This window comes from Oryctolagus cuniculus, chromosome 7, assembly GCF_051225735.1.
Source record: "Oryctolagus cuniculus isolate XC-2025 breed Fujian yellow rabbit chromosome 7, ASM5122573v1, whole genome shotgun sequence".
Lineage (NCBI taxonomy): Eukaryota > Metazoa > Chordata > Mammalia > Lagomorpha > Leporidae > Oryctolagus > Oryctolagus cuniculus.
The window spans coordinates 51,059,432-51,078,502 of NC_142873.1; the positions used below are offsets into that span (position 1 = coordinate 51,059,432).

The 19,071-nt window shown below is 41.9% G+C and overlaps 1 protein-coding gene across 23 annotated transcripts in view; it reads left to right on the top strand.

The window, feature by feature from the left end:
• Window positions 1–19,071, top strand: part of PDE4DIP (phosphodiesterase 4D interacting protein) — a 236,454-nt gene that overhangs the window by 45,529 nt on the left and 171,854 nt on the right. For all 23 annotated transcript variants that reach the window (XR_016210704.1, XR_016210705.1, XR_518132.5 and 20 more), the window contains exon 2: window positions 13,948–14,003. Coding sequence is in view for 17 of the 23 variants with exons in the window: in XM_089300082.1 (XP_089156208.1) it covers window positions 13,948–14,003 (56 nt within the window). In the remaining 6 variants the exon portion in view is untranslated. The remainder of the gene's footprint in view (window positions 1–13,947; window positions 14,004–19,071) is intronic.

Genomic DNA, 19,071 nt, shown 5'->3' on the forward strand with positions numbered 1-19,071 from the left:
GCTGTGTCAAGCACCTAATCATTCTGTGGGTGCCCCAGTGTCAACTCTGTTGACACCGACTCTGTTTTATAAATAAAATTCCAAACAGGGCTCAGAATGGTTGTGTGTGGCAAACCTTGAAATAGCATTCAAAGTTAGAAGAAAGTTCAGAATAAAAGAGATGGCATGATGACCCCAGGTGGCTCTTCCCAGTTTTATTTTTAAGCATTAAAATCCACCGAGGCCTTGTTTTCTCCATCTCAGAGCCATCTTCTGGGTTCTGCGCCCAGCAAGACAAGTGTGATCTGATTTTTATTTTCTGAATTTTCTGAACCCTCATGGCTAAAGCACTTTTAGTCACAGACTATTAATAATTTTTATATTAGTAATATTTTATATTTTCATAGCACTTTAATGGCCTGTCAAGCATTTTCCCTTAATCTATATAATTTTTTTCCCCATCCTTTTCTGCTTATTACATTCTGCAAGAACTTCTTTCTCCCTTGGCTTCTCCATGGCCTTTTAGGGAAGAAGTGATTTGCAGCTAGTGCTTCTTATGGTAGCCAGGGTGGTTGGGAATACACACAAAGAAGCAATAACCGCTGATGCGTAGAAAGCATGGGCAGATAAAAATCAAACAATTTCTAGCATTACACACAATTTAAGAATGTATTTAAATCTATTTCAAAATGTAGCATATTTTACTCCATGTAGAACAACATGTCCTGTGGAGTTACAATACTTTACTTAATCATTCCATTCTACTGAGACCTATGGGTTTCCAACTTTTAACTATTACAGATATCACTGGATAAAGACCTAGGTGCATAAGACACCTTCTTCCACAGGAGTATTTTTGAATGACAGATGTTCAGAAGTAGGATTACTAAGTCAGACAGTTCTGGTTCTGAAAAATACATTGCAAATTATGTAGTTGTAGTGTCATGAAAGACTGTTGCATTCCCTTCAATACATTTTTAAAAAATATTTTATTTATTTATTTGACAGGTAGAGTTACAGACAGTGAGAGAGAGAGAGAGACAGGTCTTCCTTCCGTTGGTTCACTCTCCAAATGGCCGCAACGGCCATCATCTCCCAGATGGCTTATCCAAAGCCAGGAGCCAGGTGCTTCTTCCTGGTCTCCCATGCGGGTGCAGGGGCCCAAGGACTTGGACCATCTTTTACTGCTATACCAGGCTACAGCAGAGAGCTGGATGAAAGAGGAGCAGCCAGGACTAGAACTGGCACACATATGGGATGCTGGCATCACAGGAGGATTAACCTACTGCGCCAAGGCGCCAGCCCCATCCCTTCAATACATTTTCAAGATCTGAATTCCCATTTTGCAGAGGTGGAAGTGAGGCACACTGATAGAAAGTGTGACTTCGTAGCCTCATTCTCAGCTGTACCTTCTCTAGGGTGCAATGCTTCATGGTTGCCATCCATGTTTGTTACTATTGGGAAGTGTTTTCTGAAATGGCAATAAACACAGTTTTTAATTTCTTTCTTTTTTTGCTTCTGAGTAACATGTCATAATTGTAAATATGGAATGCAGTGTGATATTTCAGCACATGTATGTAGTGTACACTGATCAAATCAGAGCAAGAAGACAGTGCTTCTGTCTCCTTATCATTACCCACATTTGCAGCCTTTGAGTTCCTCAAAAATGGTAAAATAACAATGATTTGTTATTGTGAGCTGTAGTCATCCTGCTGTGCCATGAAACACTCAGATTTTATCCTTGCTACCTAAGTGTATTTTGGTACCCATTATCTGGCCTCTTGTATCCCTCTTCTCCTCCACAGTCTCTGGTAATCCCTATTCTATGTGCAGATTGACATGTTTTTTAGGCTCCACCTAAGAAGGAGAATAAGCAGCATTTGTGTTTCTGTGTCTGGCTTATTTCACTTAGCATGTCTTCCAGTTCCTTCTGTTTTGCTGCAGATGATAGGATTTATTCATCATATGACTGAATAACATTCCACTATATTTATATGACACATTTACTTTATCTACACAACTGTTCATGGACACCTTGCTGCTGTAAACTTGGGAGTACCTTTTTAATATTATGATTTAACTTATTTTGGTGTATATCCTCTAGTGGAGCTGCTGGATCATGTGATAGATACATTTGAAGTTTTTAGAGGGGTCTTTATACTGTTTTCCATGGTGGCTGTACTAACTAATTCCCTCTAAAAGTGTATTAAGAGATTCCTTTTCTCAGCATCCTCACCAGCATTTTATTTATTTATTTTTAATAAAAGCCATTCTAACTGGGGTGAGAGACTCTCTTATTTTGGTTTTGATTTTCATTTCTCTGATTATTAGTCATATTGAGAATTTTTCATATGCTTGTTGGACATTTGTATGTCTTATTTTGAGAAATGTCTATCCAGATCCACTGCCATTTTTAATTAGAGTATTTGGATTTTTGCTGTTGAGTTGTTTGAATTCCTTGCATATTCTGTGTATTAATCTCTTGTTGGATAGAAAATGTGTAAATATTTTCTCTCTTTCTACAACTGTGTCTTCACCCAGTTGATTGTTTCCTTTGTGGCACAGAAGATTCTTAGTTTGATGTAATCCTGTTTGTTTTACTTTTGTTGCCAGTGCTTTGGGGGCTTTATCCAAGAAACTTTGCCTATGCCAATGTCTTGAAATGTTTCCTCTCTGTTTTCTTCTAGCGATTTCAGTTTCAGGTCTTGATTTTAGGTCTTCAGTCTATTTTGAGTTGATTTTGTATATGATGAGAGGTAGATCTAATTTCATTCTTTTATACATATGTATCCAGTTTTGCCAGCACCATTTACTAAAGAGACTATCCTTTCTCCAATGTATGTTCTTGGCATCCTTGTCAAAAATCATTTGACATATGTAGGTGGACTAATCTCTGGGTTCTCTATTCTGTTCCATTGGTGTGTTAGTTTTTAATTATGATGGATTTGTAGTATGGTTTAAAGTCAGGTATTGTGGCGTCTCTGGCTTTATATTATCTTTTTAATTGCGCAGGGCCACTTCATCTATTCTGTTATTTGTAGTTTCATATGCACTTGAAACTGTTATCTGTATATCTTTTATTTTTGAAGATTTTTATTTATTTATTTGAGAGCTAGAATTACATGCAGAAAGAGGGAGGGACAGAGAGAAAGGTCTTCCATTGGCTGGTTTACTCCCAAAATGGCCGCGTTGGCAGGAGCTGGCTGATCTGAAGCCAGGAACCAGGAGCTTCCTCTGGGTCTCCCACATGAGTGCAGGGGCCCAAGCACTTGGGCCATCTTCCACTGCTTTCCCAGACCATTAGCAGAGAGCTGGATGGAAGAGGAGTACTGGGACACAAACCTGCACCCATGTGGGATGCCGGCACCACAGGCAGAGGTTTAACCTACTGCCACAGCACTGGGCCCTCTCCCCCCCACCCCCTCTCTTTTTAATTTAAATTTTATTTATTTGTTTTTCATCTTTTTGGAGAGCGGGGACAGAGAGAGAGAGAGAATCTATCTTCCACCTGCTAGTTCATTTTTCTAATACCCACAAAAGCCATGGCTGGGCCAGGCTGAAGCCTGGGTCTCTCATATGGGTAGCAGGGACCCAAATACTTGAGCTGTTACCTTCTGCCTCCCAGGGTGTGCATTAGCAGGAAGCTGGAATTGGAAATGGAGCCAGTGCATCCTACTGCACTAAATGCTTTCCCAGTTTTCTCTGTTTCTTAAACAAGAAAATTTTAATATAAGAAAGTAAACAGTAGATGTAATTTATTCAAAATAATATGTACATATTAGGATGTCTATTGCAAGAAAAAAGAACATGGATGCTATATTTGGTTATGGGATTATGAGAAATGCTCTTTATATGCTGCTTTAAAACGAAGTCAATGTATTTTTTTTTTTTTTGTAACAGAACTTTCTGTTTTTTTCTACCAAGTGACAACATGTAAAGTTTGGAAATGAATTGGTTTTAGAAAGTTTTTTTTCTGTGCATTTCTTAGAGATTTTCAGGTTATTGGCACCACAGGAGGTGCGTTATTGCCAGTAGACCTAGGGAGCAAGTTGTAGAATAATTGTTACTTTATTCACCCTGAGCTAAAATTATTATGTGTGGGCTGTAATATACCGGCTGTTCCCACCTACACACCTAGCTTTGCCTTTGCTAGGATAATTTTGTTTATCCTTCAGGGTTTAACTTCAGCATTACCTACTTTGGGAATAATTTTTGGCACCTGGTTCTGGGTGTTTTCTGTAGCCAGAACATGTTCTGCTTACTCTGTTATAGCATGCAGTTAGATGGCTTATATGGTAAACCCTAAATTTATTGGAAGAATGTACTAATTGCTGCCTCTAAATCTTCAGCATCTAATGTTGTTTCTAGCTCTAAGTAGATCCTCAGTTAAGAACTTTCCAGAGCATATTTCCTGAAAGGCTGAAAGGAATATCTCTTTGGTAGAATATCTCATTATTGAATAGATGTAATAGGTTATCAAAGTTTCTTACCATTATATATTTGAATTATGTTTGTCATTGCTTGAGAAATATGCAGCAGGTTTCTGTTGTGATACAGATTTTGTCAATGCTAGATACATGGTAGTGAATTATATAAAAATCTTCCTTCAGGGAGCTGACATTCGAGAGGGGTCACCAGGCATGAGGACTTGCACTGTTACACCTTAACCTCACAGTTCCTTTACCCAAATTCTCCACCTTGAGGATCTTGAGCTCTGCAATTATATTCCTTGTCCATGGGTCAAGTCCTCCATTTGCCCCTTCTTTCTGAATGTTCAGTTACCTCATCACTCACCTATTTCCTCACCATCTCCGTGTCTTCCAGATCATCTCTTAATTTGTCTCTCTCCTGGGCCTAGGCCTCAGCTGTTTGAATCAGGTTCTCAGCACTGCTTTAATGTCTCTTAACTGCCTTAGTATCCCCAACCTTTGGTAATCTTTAGCCAATTTTATGATCCTCTGGGATACTATAAGTTTGTCTTAGTGCAGTGTGAAACCATACTGAGAAGGAGGACTATAGACTCAGTCTTTGTAATCTCACACAGATCAGTAATGCTGCTAAGAAATTTTCTTCCTCTTCAACTGGCATCCTCCCCAACCCTCGCCTACTCCGACCCTCCCTCTTCCTCTAAAAATACATTCCTGGGGTGGTTATTTACCCTAGTTAAGACTTGTGTCCCATTGCAGAGTGCCTGGGTTTGAGACCCACCTCTGACTCCTGATTCAGCTTCCTGCTAACACAGACTCTGGAAGGCAGTGGGGAAGGCGCTAGTAATTTAGTTCCTGCCACTCACATGGGAGACCTGGATTGAGTTGCGGGATTCCAGTTTGAACCTTAACTTAATCTTGGCCTTTGTGGTCATCTGGAGGGTAAATCAGATGGGAGCTCTTGCTGTTTCTCTCCCCCAATCCCAGGCTCTCAAATAAAAAAAGGAACACATTTAAAAAGCACATTTCTTTTAAAGATTTATTTATTTATTTGAAAGGCAAGGTTACAGAGAGGTAGAGGCAGAGAGAGAGAGAGAGAGGTCTTTCATCCACTGGTTCATTCCCCAGATGGCCAATCCAAAGCCAGGAGCCAGGAGCTTCTTCCAGGTCTCCAAGGTGGATACAGGCGCCCAAGGAGTTGGGTCATCTTCCACTGCTTTCCCAGGCCACAGCAGAGAGCTGGATCGGAAGTGGAGCAACTGGGACTCGAACCAGTGCCCATATGGGATGCTGGCACTGCAGGCAGCAGCTTTACCCGCTATGCCACAGTGCTGGCCCCTGGATATAATTCTTAAAAAAAATTATTCAAGAGCCCCCCCCCCCCCCAAGAGAGAGAGAGAGAGAGAGAATGAGATCCTATTTGTTGGTTCCCTAGGTGTCTGCCAGGGCTGGGCCAGGGCTGAAACTGGGGGATAAGAACTCAATCCAGGTCTCCTAAATGGATGGCAGGAACCCAAATACTTGGGCCATCACCTCCGTCTCCCAAGATCTTCATTAGTAGGAAGCTAGAGTCAGAAACTGGAAGAAGGTGTCGAACCCAGGCACTCTGCGTGGGCTGCCGGCCATCCAGGCCGAATGCCCACTGCTACCTTTCTGTTCTTACAATGTTATGCAATTTCTCTGAACCTTAATGGATAGCATCAAGGAAAATTAATGTTGTTTATGTTAGAATGAAAAATTCGTGCACGAGCAGAAAAACAAAAAGGTTCTAAAAGCCAGAGAACTTTTTGCAGATGCATCATGATATTTGTAGTTCACTGTAGCTGTTGAAGGCTTAGCACTGCAGGCAACTGCCTTGCAGAGTTCCATTTGATTGTGGTCCCTCTCAGTGACTAGACTGTGTTGAGTGAAGGGAATAATTACAGCCCGCACTGAAGAAAAGTGTGTGTTTCTGGATCAGTCCCAAGTGGACTCACACTTAGTGTGCTGAGTGGCTCACAGTGATGCGCCTGTCTCCTGAGGGGCTTTGCCAGTTAAGCATCCCAGCTTGCAGAGATTGTAATGATAGGTCTTGAGATGGGAAAAATTATCATCTCACTGTGGTTATTATATAATAGTCTTCCGTTCTGCATCTGTGACTTCCACCTCTATTTGCATTTGAATATGTATTTTTGCAATTCTGTTACCAAATGGGGGTATTTTGGCAACATGTGTAAGGAAGAATATGTACTCAGTGTCTCTCTTGGCAAGAAAAAAAAAACAAACAGATCTGAGAAGTCTCAGAGCTTGTTCCCTACTGTTCATTTCTACTTTGTTCCATCACCTGAGGGAGGTGTGACTAGGAGATCGGGAACAGGGAAGAATGAACTGATGGATGACTCGCCTTTCAAGATAGACCTATATAAAAAGTCATCCAACCACTTCCCTTTCAGGGTTTTAATTCTTTTATCACATGGCATTTGCCACCCCAGCACTCCCATATTTAAGTGCAAGCTGTGTATAGCAGGAATGAGCTGCTATTCCAAGTCAGGATTTGAGTCTAAAGCCTGTCTCCTTAGCACAGCACATAAGTCACTCACTATTCCTTTCACTTCAGCTTCTCAGGGATCAGTTCCCCAGAGTCAAGCCAGATACCAAGGAGCTTCCCTGCAAATGAGTGGGAAGAAATAAGGTCTGTTGCAAAGAGTAAGGTTTGCAGTTAGACAGAGTTTTCAAGTTCAGGCCTTGACATCAACTTCGTGATCTAGGGCAAATTGAATTCATCCTTCCAGGCCTCTTGTTTCATGACTGTAAGTAGAAATTACAGCACCTACTTTGCAGAATGTTGTGAGGCTTGGAGGAGATATTGCCTGAGAAGTATTAGCCACGTGATAAATTGTGGAAGCCTCATTGGTGGTGATGGTGGTGACTGTGTCCAAAATGATGGTTATTTCATGCAAGATTAGTGTTCAGGAGGATTCCACAGCAAAACAAACCCAAGAAACATGTTGAACTGTGAAGTTATAAACAGGCAGTCCGGAAATTGCTTCCTGTAGATGTCTTTGTTTTTAAGCTGACACTGCTTATGAAATCCTACCATTCATAAATTGTCAGGGCCAGAGCCTCATATACTGAAAAAAAAAAGAAAAAAAGGAGCAGACTACAGTTCTTTTAACCCTTTGGCATTTGTCAGGGTTGAATGTGGTGGATGTAAATAAAAAATGTGAAAAAAGGATCTTTGATTATCAGAGATATTTCTTGCATTTGAAGCAGAATCTAGCAGCTCATGTCAACTGAACTTTATCAGTATGGGAACTAGAAGAGAATGTGTGCTTGGTTCAGTGCCTGATACTGTGGAGACCCCAAGAAATGGCAAACTTTAGCCATCTGAATGCCATATCACATGCCCCCCCACTGTTTGAAAAAGACACACTGAATCTAATCTCTTACTTATTTCATCTTCGGTTAAGGTCAATGATTAGGAAGAACAATGTGATTAAATCAATACATTCTTCAAATGTTTGTGCAGTAAGAATTAAGCCTTTGTTAAAGTAGAAAACAGAGACAGAGAAGATAATCACCTGTATTTTCTACCATCCTAAACCCCCACCCCTTTCCACATCTCCAGGGTCTTTTCTAGCCTGTATCTGTAGGTTATTTTTATGGTGGTGCAAATCTTAGTGCTGACCCTTTCTTCTTGACTATTTTAAACTGTCATTGGGGGTTCTAAGTGATTAGAGAAAGCTATAGTCATTAAGAAGGGCAGTGAAATTTAAGAAATGGTTTTCCTACCCCTTAACATTCCAACCTGAAGGATGGAGTTTGGGGAGAAAAACTTAAGAAGAGGGAAAGGTTAAAAAAAAAAGTCGGGAAGAGTCCTAAGGAGTAGTTTATGACTGTTGAGCTAGAAGGTTGGGAGGGGTGTGTGTGTGTGTGTGTGTGAGAGAGAGAGAGAGAGAGAGGGAGAGAGAGAGAGAGATAGGTGCAAGCCCTGAGCACACTTTCATTTTCATTTTTCTATCTAGGGCCTTTTCATATTTCCTGTGTATTTATAGCCATCCTTAAAGACCTAGATCCAATGTTCTCTGTTTTTTGTGGCTTTTTTTTGGGTAGGTTTCCTAGACAACTCCCCACCAGAACAAAATTAATTGCTATTTTGTGTGTTTTCTGGAATCCCTGTGAAATCCTATTTTCTCATAATTATCTATTTAAATCACATTCTGCCTCCCCAGTAGATTCTGAGTTCTTTGATGACAGTGTATGTAGCGTCTCACTTTGTGTCTCTAGTACCTGGCATATAACAAACATCTGAACCAATTTTTATGAAATTGGGGGCTGGCATAATGGCATAGTAGGTGAAGCTACCACCTGAGATGCCTGCATTCCATATGGGTGCTTATCTGTGTCCTGGCTGCTCCACTTCTTATTTAGCTCCCTGCTAATGTATCTGGGAAAGCAGCAGAGACTGGGGTCCTGCTCCCACATGGGAGACCTGGATGAAACCCTTGGCTTCTGGCTTCAGCCTGGCCCAGCCCCAGTTTTGTGGCATCTAGAGAGTGAACCAGCAGATGGAAAGTTCTGTCTCTCCTCTTTCTTTAACTCTGACTTGTAAATAAATAAATAAATAAATCTTTAAAAAATGTTCATGGAATGGAATTAAACTTAAAAGTAGAAATTCAGGCCCAGGTTTGTGCTATAAGTAATGCTAATGCAGATTGTTCATTTTTTCATTTTTGTTTATAATAAGAATCCCATGATTAACAGAAGCTGGAGAGACAGAAAATGCCTCTGGTAGCTGGTTTTTGTCCCCACACTTGGGAGATGCTCAGCAAGGGTGTTGGTGAGTGAGGAAGTGGGGCACAGACTGTGTGGTGCTCAGAAAAGCCTAAGAGTATGTGAGTGGCCTGTGAGGGAGGGGTGGTTCATACATCACCACCTCTTTGGGACTTTGGACATCCAGATGGGATGAAATAACCTGAGGCTAATTAGTTTAATAAGTGAGGCTGATAGCACCTTAGATTCAGTTTTGGTGGTAGCCTTGGTCCTGGGGTGCAACTGTATAATACTCTATAAAGACTTGTTGTAGAACCTGCTTTATAAGTGATCACCATCTTGTCATTCCTTGTGAATAAGATGGTCCATAAGGTGATCTGTGACTCTTCTCACTCCACAAATTGAACAGGCCAGGCTACAAGCAATCACACCCAATATGCCGTTGTCAAGGAAAGTCTGTACCTGCCGTATAGAAAATGCCTTGGTGGAAAGGAAGAAGGAGCAGAAGTTTTGTAGCCCTGCCTGAAATGTCATGAGAGACTAGACCACTGGGATCAGTGAGTGAGATGCTTGACTCTTGAGAGGAGCTGTATCTGTAGCTAATTTCAAGCAAGCAAAATTGAGTACCTGGGATATAGACTGGCTATGGTTGAAACTATCATTCTTAGAAAATTACTGGAAGAAATCATCAGCACAGTTTGACAGCATCAGAACACCAGGAAGTGACAGATGGCTTTTGGAAGAGCAATTATTTTCTGATCATTCTCAACTTAATCATCTTGGAAAACTATAGGAAAAACAAGTAATAGGGCACATTAGATGTTGATATTTTGCTTCAGTTTAATAACTTAATAGGTACTTATCAACAAATCAAGAATGTATGGGTTGTATACCATGCATAAATTAGAAGGTGAACAGCTTCTGAGTGGGTTATATTCTGAAAAAGTGTGGTTCTTCCAACTAAGCAGCCACAGTGTTTTGGCAAGAACATTAAGATGCACTTGATTTTAGTAGAGTTGGTATTGGTAATAATAGATAGAGAAGGTGGGGATAAAGTGAATGGTAAGGCTTATTGAGGAAAAGTATAATTTTCTTGTACAGGAAAAGCAGATTTTAAAATAAAAGCATCTTGGAGGAAAGATTATATATGGGCATCAATGGTGAACCACATGCTGGCTGAGCATGAGTCACTCATGAACTGATATCTTAAAAGAATCTAGAAACACTTGAATTTGAGAAACCAGGACAATGATATACAAGTTTTTTCCAGGCTTGAATAATGTGGAAGAATGTATTCCTGCTTTGTATGTGTGTTTGTGTGGGACCAGGCTTGAGTCTGTCTTAACTGTGCCCTAATTCTCTTTGTACTTTGGTTTATCAGATATTGCAACCCCCAGACATACAGTGTGTTTCTTCACGGCAAGCCCCTTCCCTAAGGGGCATCAGATTCCTTTTCCACCTTTCGGAGCACTTGAGTAAGCCCACTCTCTAGCATTAAGAGAGGGAACTTGAGCTCTTAATAGAGCTAAAGTGATTTTTAAAAAATCTCTTGAGAGATTACAAGTATGCCTATTAACTCAGTACCCATCTATAGTGACCTCTCTATCCTTCCAGTTATTGATTCATATTGGGCAGGCAGCAAGCTGAGCAGGAGTGTTGGAAGGGGTGGGGAAGGCAAGGTCTCGTAGGACTGACAGGCGTTGCCTAGCTTTAACCTGCTTCTCATCTATAACGTGCCTTTTGCAGAGCAAGGAGTGTGGAATGAGATCCTGTCTGGAAAGTACCCAGGATTCTTGGAAAGTGTTAAAATGGGTTTTATGGTTGAGCATTTATTAGAATAGAATCATATAATTACTACAATGAATCTTAGAAGTTCATACTCTTTTTTTACAAATATTTGAGGAGACTGAAGCCAGAGAGATAACAGTGACTTACAAACCTTTTAATAGGTTGTTACCAGAATTTAATGAATTATGTATTGAAGCCAGTGGTTTTCTCAAGACTGTGTCTTTAAGCAGATATGAGATTCTGTTGCCCTGGTCTGTACTGGGGTAACAGCCTTAGAAGCCTGCAAGGAGCCCGCAGACATCGCAAGTAAATGGATGAACTGGAGCTACAAGGACAGAGAGTGGCAAGGACTGTGGCAAGCCAGAAAACATGTGCCTGCCCTGTGTTCGGGGGGCTAGTTACCCCTGGGTGGGAAGGCAGGCTCAGGGTTATTAGACCCACTCATTTTCAAAGAGAAGCTAGAAATGGGTCAACCTTGTGTGGACTAAATAAGCCGTGTTGGATGGACTGAATTTGTCCTGAGGCTGCCGACGGCAGATGCACAGCACAGTCACCTTTGTCTGTGGGCCGAGCTCCATGAAATGCTCCGTGAATAGCAGCAGTGAGCCCCCACCCCGCTCCCCAGACCTGACAAATTCTTCAAGACATTTTCCTGGTTGGCGGATGTTGTCGACAGCCTTCCCTTCCTTTGCCTCATTGAGGAGGGTCCGTCAGTAGTGTATTCGTCACTGAAGGTTTTTAGTGAGGAGGAGAAAGGGGAGGGGCAGAGGGCCTGAGAGAACCCTAAGCTTCTGATCTGCTTTTGACTGATAAAGAAGTACCCGTTACACGTAGTCCAGGGTGTCCCCATCCATCTGGGATTTAACAAAGGGAATATTTATGCTAAGATCCAACCCTGGGGCAGAGAAGAAAGAACATCAACAATTTCCAAACAAAGGCCAGATTCTCTTCTGCCTCCTTCTGAATGTCCCCTCTGAATCTGAGTCTACAGGATTCTTTTTGGTTACAACTGACTGGAAGGGCCCAAAAGTTGAAAGAATAAGCCAAATGTTGAAAGGATCTCTCTGCAGATCATTGCAATGGTTTCTCTGTTTCTGCCTTCCCCACCCAGCCAGGCTGTTGTCAAAACAGTAGCCCGCCTTTCAAAAACATTAGTTGCTTAGTTCATTTCTTATTTTGATTCATAGGACTCCAGTGGCTAACTGCTTTGCAATGTCCTGAAAGGCTTTATAAAGTCTGTGCCCTGCCCAGCCCTCCCATTACTTCCCCGACCTTATCCCCTCCTATATATCTCCTGCTCTCTGCCCAGCCACACTGGCCTGCCTGCTGGCACAAAGAATCTAATGTCCTCCTTCCTGGGGGCTTTTGCGTCTGATGCTCTCTGCACAGAACACTCTTTCCCAGAGACCCCAAGGCTACTCTCGTTTCCTGGAGAAGCCCCAGCTACTGAAAATTGCTTCCCCTGCTACAGCACCCATTCACATTCATAAGTTTTTATAGTGCTTGTCCCCAGCTGCCACTGTGGGCTTTACTTGTTTTCCCTCACTGTAAACTCTAAGTGCAAGGACTTTTGTTCTATTTTGTTCACTGCAGTTTCTGAAAATGTGGTAGGTGCTTGACAGGTGTTTGTTGAATATGCTTTGAGTTCCTCTTCCCCTCTGTGCTAGGGTGTTTGCCATAGGGGACAGATAGCTCTTGCTGCTGAATCATGGTATTAACACATCCATGAATGGACTGTCTAAATATTTCAGGTTTTCTGGGTCAGTTCTACTTCTTAAGCATATTTTGAAAATTTTTTTCAGGATTTCCCCCATCTTCACTTTTTCCCTCAGTTAAAATCAGTTCAACATCTTACTTGGAATATAGACTCATACCATGTAATTTTCCCCTCCATACACTCTCACTCAGCAGCCAGAATGATCTACCTAAAATCTAGATCTGGTCCTTTACCCTTCATTCCTTAATTTAAAATACTTCAATGGTTTCCCATAGTGTTTTTGTTGTGTGTGGGTGTTTTTTTTTTTTTTTTTTTTTGACAGGCAGAGTGGACAGTGAGAGAGAGAGAGACAGAGAGACAAGTTTTTCTTTGCCGTTGGATCACCCTCCAATGGCCTCTGCAGCCAGCGCACTGCACTGATCCGAAGGCAGGAGCCAGGTGCTTCTCCTGGTCTCCCATGGGGTGCAGGGCCCAAGCACTTGGGCCATCCTCCACTGTACTCCCGGGCCACAGCAGAGAGCTGGACTGGAAAAGGAGCAACTGTGACAGAATCCGGCACCCCAACCGGGACTAGAACCCGGTGTGCGAGCGCTGCAGGCAGAGGATTAGCCTAGTGAGCCGCGGCGCCGGTCCCCATAGTGTTTTATGTGAAACTCGTCCTTACCCCATCCCACAAGGTTCTGCGTGGTCTGGGGGCAACACTGGCCTTTTCTGTTCCTCTAAAAGACTCAGGACTCAGGGATTTTGCCCTACCTTCCTAATGGAATACTCTTCTCCCATTTTTCGTTTGGTTGGCACCCAAGTCATCTAGGTTTATATCTTTAAAAAAAAGAACTTATTTTCACTTTACTTGAAAGAGAAGGAGAGATAGAGATCTTACATTTGCCGGTTTACTCCCCAAATGGCTGTAATGGCTGGGGCTGTGCTAGACTGAAGTCAGGAGCTTGGAACTCTATCCAGGTGTCTCATGTGAGTGACAGGGGCCCAAGCACATGGGCCATCATCTGCTACTTTCCCAGGCACATTAATGGGAAGCTGGATCAGAAATGGAGCATCCGGGGCTTGAGGCAGCACTTGAGTATGTGGGGCCAGCATCACAGGTGGTAGCTTAACCTGTTGCACCGCAGTGCCAGCTCGGTGTTTGCCTTTGTATCCCCAGTGCTTGACGCTCCCTGATTTACAATAGGACCTCCATGAATACTTGTGCACATAGTTGTTTTGTGCTGGGGGATTGGGCTCTGGGGAGTGGTACCTCACTAACTAATGATATGTTTCTCTCCACAGAGATTATTTTGCAGAAGATGGTGGGGAGATGGTATCCAGAGCAAGCCAGGCAACAGGTAAGGATGCTGTGGGCCTTGCATGCTAAATTCTAGGCTTCCTACTTGAACTTAGAGATCCGAGGTTCACAAGGCCAATATTTTCAAATTCACAGTGTCAATGTTCTCAAACTTTTGTGAATTTCCAAATTTTCCCATACCACTGGGAATGACATGTTCTATATAATAATATGTGCTGGGAAGCTGCTCAATGCAGTAACTTATAATTGAAAAATTTATGTGAGCTCTCCACACTTCTAATGGTTCTGTAATGGCAAGATTAAAGTCACTTGTAAAATCATTAAAATGAATTCTGCCACTAAAATGAAATCTCTACCCTAATACACCATTAAAATGGGTATAATAATAATGCCAATCTCATAGGAAAGATTGGGAGAAGTACAGAGTCTGTTAAGGAAAGAGCGCTTAGCAAAGCTCATTTTTTATTATTATTAGTCTGTTCATAACAGTAACACAGTCATTTCTGCAGTGACGTTAGCCAGAGACCTGTGATATGAATATCAAAACCAAAGTAAAGATAACTCTCTTTGGGGTGACAATTTTTTACAAAAACTTGTTCCTGCTGGAGGATTTTACTCACTTCCTAACTTATTTGCCCTTTTTCAATCAGCCTTGAAGCCTTGATGGTTCATATGTACCATGTGAAAAAGGTTTCCATGTAAATAACTTAAGGACATTAGAGTCACCTAATATTAGTGTTTGAAACCATGTGTATTGAATTTACAAGCTCCAAGTATTATTGCACTCAACATTTTGAGGGACAAGATCCTGTATTTTGAGTCAAAGATCAAAACACTGGAGCAAAAATGGAAGGGGAACCGACAAAATCCCTACTATACACAGATACTTGGTTGGATGTGTTCAGTTATTCTTTCCATTAATATATATATATATTCAAGATAGTGGTAGGATCCCCATTTAATGGAGCAATGGAACTCAGTAAAATTAAAATATTTTACTATATTCCCACACTTAACAAGTGGTCAGGATTCAAATCCAAGTCTCGAAATCTCTGCTGTTCCCACTATGTCCCACTCATCTAGTGGTATTGTATGCTTTCTCTGCTTTATCGTATTTTCCTCCATTTAGTAGTCTAGTGAATTTCACCTACATGAGAAATAAATACTTGTTTCTAGCTGCCTTTAATTAAAACAAATTGCACGGAGGCAGGCATTGTGGCACAGAGTGAAGCTGCTGCTCAGATGCTCACATCACATCCAGGAGCACAGGTTCAGATCTACTGCTTCTGATCCAGTTTCCTGCTGATGCATTCTGGGATGCAGCAGATGAGGCTCAAGTGCTTCATCCCCTGCCACCCACATGGGAAGCCTGGTGGAGTTTTGGGCTCCTTGCTTTGGCCTGGCCCAGCCCTGGCTGTTGACGTCATTTGAAGAAGGAATCAGCAAATGGCAGATTCCGCTCTGTCCCTCTCTCTTTCTGTTGCTGTGCTTTTCAAGTGGATACAAATGAATAAATGAACATTAAAAATGTTTGCATTTACTTAGAAACACCAGGAATATCAACAAAGCACATGCAGCATCATCATCATTATATTATTTGCAATCACAGAGTGGTGTAAAATTAACAAAACAATTATTGTGTAAGCTCCATCAAAGACAACTGAAAATGGAAAAAAATTATGTCCAAGTATAACTAATACACACGTGCACAGACACACACAGCTGCTTTGTATTTGTGTGCCAATTTAAAACCCCATAGTCTACCAGGCAAGAGTTAGTGGCTTTTGGAAATAACCATTAAGGACAAGGTTATCTAATCTAAAGACACACTTGGTACTGTTGTAACTTTACAAAACCAAAATTTATTGTGTAGTGATCCGTTTAGAAGTAAATCATAATTTTACATTTCAGTGTTTTAGCAGTGGTGCGATGGGGAGTTACCTTCTTTTAGTCAAGAAAAAAAAAATGCACTGGAAAACCCATTGATCATCATCATTTTCTTTGTTTTCATCTTTGTCTTCACCAGCATCTTCCTGGTCCTCTTTTCGCCCCTCTTTTTCTTGTCCTTCCCCATCCCCACAGCCTTAATTTCCTTTCTTTAAAGTCACCGGTGGAAAAATGAGGATGTTTTCTTGTGATGTGAGGGCAATTTTAGATCAAACCAAGAAAATGGCTGAAGACGGCCTTTTGGGTACACTGGGACCTTTGAACCTCTCTTTTTTCCTCTCTGCAGAGAAAATAAAGATTTCTTTTTCTCTTGCATAATGGCTATGTTCACTTCACCTATCTTCATACTGCTCATCCTCTTCAGCAGACATGGATTGTCTTTTTTTTCTGAGCACTTAAAAAAATTCTAGGAAGTTGCCTATAGCCTCCAGGTACTTTTACTTGTGCTGTCTGGTAAGCTTGCAAAAACAAAGCAAGGAGGAAGAAAAGAAAAACATCTGTTGGTGTTTTGTCTCTTGTTCCCTTGGGTGTCCTTTGCCCATATGTCCAGTTTACTTCTCAATGAGACACAGTCACGCAGGGCCCTCTTTGCACTGCCTTGTCCTTATACTGTCTGAGGAGCTCAGTGTATTGCAATGGCTGTCACTGTTTCTAATTGGAAAAGAAAGTTCAGTAATAAAGGCTACTTGTTTCCTTCTGGAGCCACAAAGTTGTTGTCTTCAATGTCTTCTACCTGAATCTATAACGCCAACCCCATGGCAATCTGCAGCACTCTGTGTACTGAGGATGACTGAGGATGGCTGAGGCCCTGATTTCTGATGCTTTCACAGTGTTGCTTCTCAGAAGCAGGCCTAGGCTAACAGGCTGTCCCAGAGCAATACAATACTTCCATTGACTGCCACAGTTGAGTCAGTGCCCTTCTGCTTGTATTTCCCTGATGCCTAGACCCGTTACAATCTCCTTGGCTGCAAAAATAGCACGGAATGAGAATGTTGCTAAGAGAGATGAATGGAGTGCGGAGAACATGAGAATGGTTCTGCCACATTTCAGCAATGTGGTCTTGAGCAGGAACACTGTCTGAACATTTCTTTACTTATCAGCAAAATGGATTTAATCACCATGTCTGTCTATTTCACTGGTTGCAGTGACTTTATAAATGAAATAATTCATGTGAAACTATTTTGCAACTATAATGTCCTTTAAAGGTTTATTTATTTGAAAGGCAGAGTGACAGAGAGAGGAGGAGACAGAAAGAGAGAGATCTTCCATCCACTGGTTCACTCTCTAAATGCCTACAACAGCCAAGTCTAAGCAAGTTGGAAGCCAGAAGTTAGGAACTCCATCCTGGTCTCCTATGTGGGTAAGGATGGGAAAACTTGGGCCACCTTCTTTTCAGGAGCATTAGCAGGGAGCTGGATTGGAAGAAGACCAGTTGGACACAAACCAGCATTCCAGTATGGATGCTGGTGTCCCAAGTCAGCTTAAGGCAGGTTCCTGCAATAGCTTTAAAAGATGTTAATTGTTAAAATTGTTATTATTCCTGTGCGCGCGTGCGGGGCTCGCTGGGAAAACATGGCGGAGACAGTGTTCTTTCTGAGGTGATTCTCTTGTAACCTGGTTAGGTTTGGTGATTGGCCTAGGTGAGTTGCACTCCTAGGTTGTTAGGTTACAGGACCGCAGAGAAACTTTGCCTTACGTTAAAACTCTGCATCTTGCAGCCTTCTTTCTAATACTCAGTCCTCTGTGGGGTGTTTTTGACTATGCAAATATTAGGGTTTTTTGTTTCTCACCTTATTCTAGGTAATCTTTGTTAACTTGTATTTTAACGTACAGAAACATTGTTTGTTTGTTTATTTATTTATTTATTTGACAGGCAGAGTGGACAGTGAGAGAGAGAGATAGAGAGAAAGGTCTTCCTTTTGCCGTTGGTTCACCCTCCAATGGCCACCGCGGCCGGTGCACTGCAGCCAGCGCACCGCGCTGATCTGAAGGCAGGAGCCAGGTGCTTCTCCTGGTCTCCCATGGGGTGCAGGGCCCAAGCACTTGGGCCATCCTCCACTGCACTCCCTGGCCACAGCAGAGAGCTGGCCTGGAAGAGGGGCAACCGGGACAGAATCCGGCGCCCCGACCGGGACTAGAACCCGGTGTGCCGGCGCCGTAAGGCGGAGGATTAGCCTAGTGAGCCGCGGCGCCGGCCCAGAAACATTGTTTAAATAGGACTAATGATTCCCAGAAATCCTTCTGGGTTCCTTGGATGCTATTTATATTTGCTTTATCCTATCGTCTAATTATAAACCATTTGAGAGGAAAAAAAATTATTATTTCTAAATAATAATCTAAATATTTTTTCTGTAGAGATTTGTAGAAATACTTTGTAGCTTATAGCTTTTTTTTTTTTTTTTTTTTTTTTTTTACCAAAACAAAGCTGTTTAGGGTATTTGTTAAATTTAAATTATTTTTTATTTAAATTTTTTTTGAAAGAGACAGAGAGAGACAAAGACAGATAGACAGGTAGGGAAGGATGTTCCATCCTCTGGTTCACTTCCCAAATGTCCAAACAGCTGGGGTTGGGCCAAGCCAAAGCCAGGAGCCAGAAATTCAATCTGGGTCTCCCATGTTGGTGATGGGAACCCATGTACTTCAGCCATTGTCTGCTGCCTCCCAAGGTGCACATTAGCAGGAAGCTGGAATCAAGACCAGAATGGGTACTCAAACCCAGGCACTCATATATAGAGATGTGGGGGGTCCCAAGTGGCATCGTAACCACTGTGTTAAGTATCTACCACTGATTAACTTTTACCGTGTAACATACCACTGCAAAACTTAGTGACTTAAAATAGGGGCAACAAACTTCATCCCAGCCAACAGTTTTGTAGTAAAGTTTCATGCACTGTCATGCTTAGTTTGTGTGTTGTCTGTGTCTGCTTTGAGTTATGAGAGCACAGTCAAATAGTTGCAACAGAGTCAGAGTATGGTCCACAAACCTAAAATACTGTCTGGCCCTTTAAGAAAAGAGTTTGCTCACTCCTGCCTCAAAACAACCATGCTTTATTACTTCTCACAATTCTGTGGTGCCCAGCTGGGTGTTTTTCTGCTGCTCTTGTATGGGGTCAGATTGAGCTGTGATCTTTGGACAGTTTGATTGGGACTAAGGGTCCAAG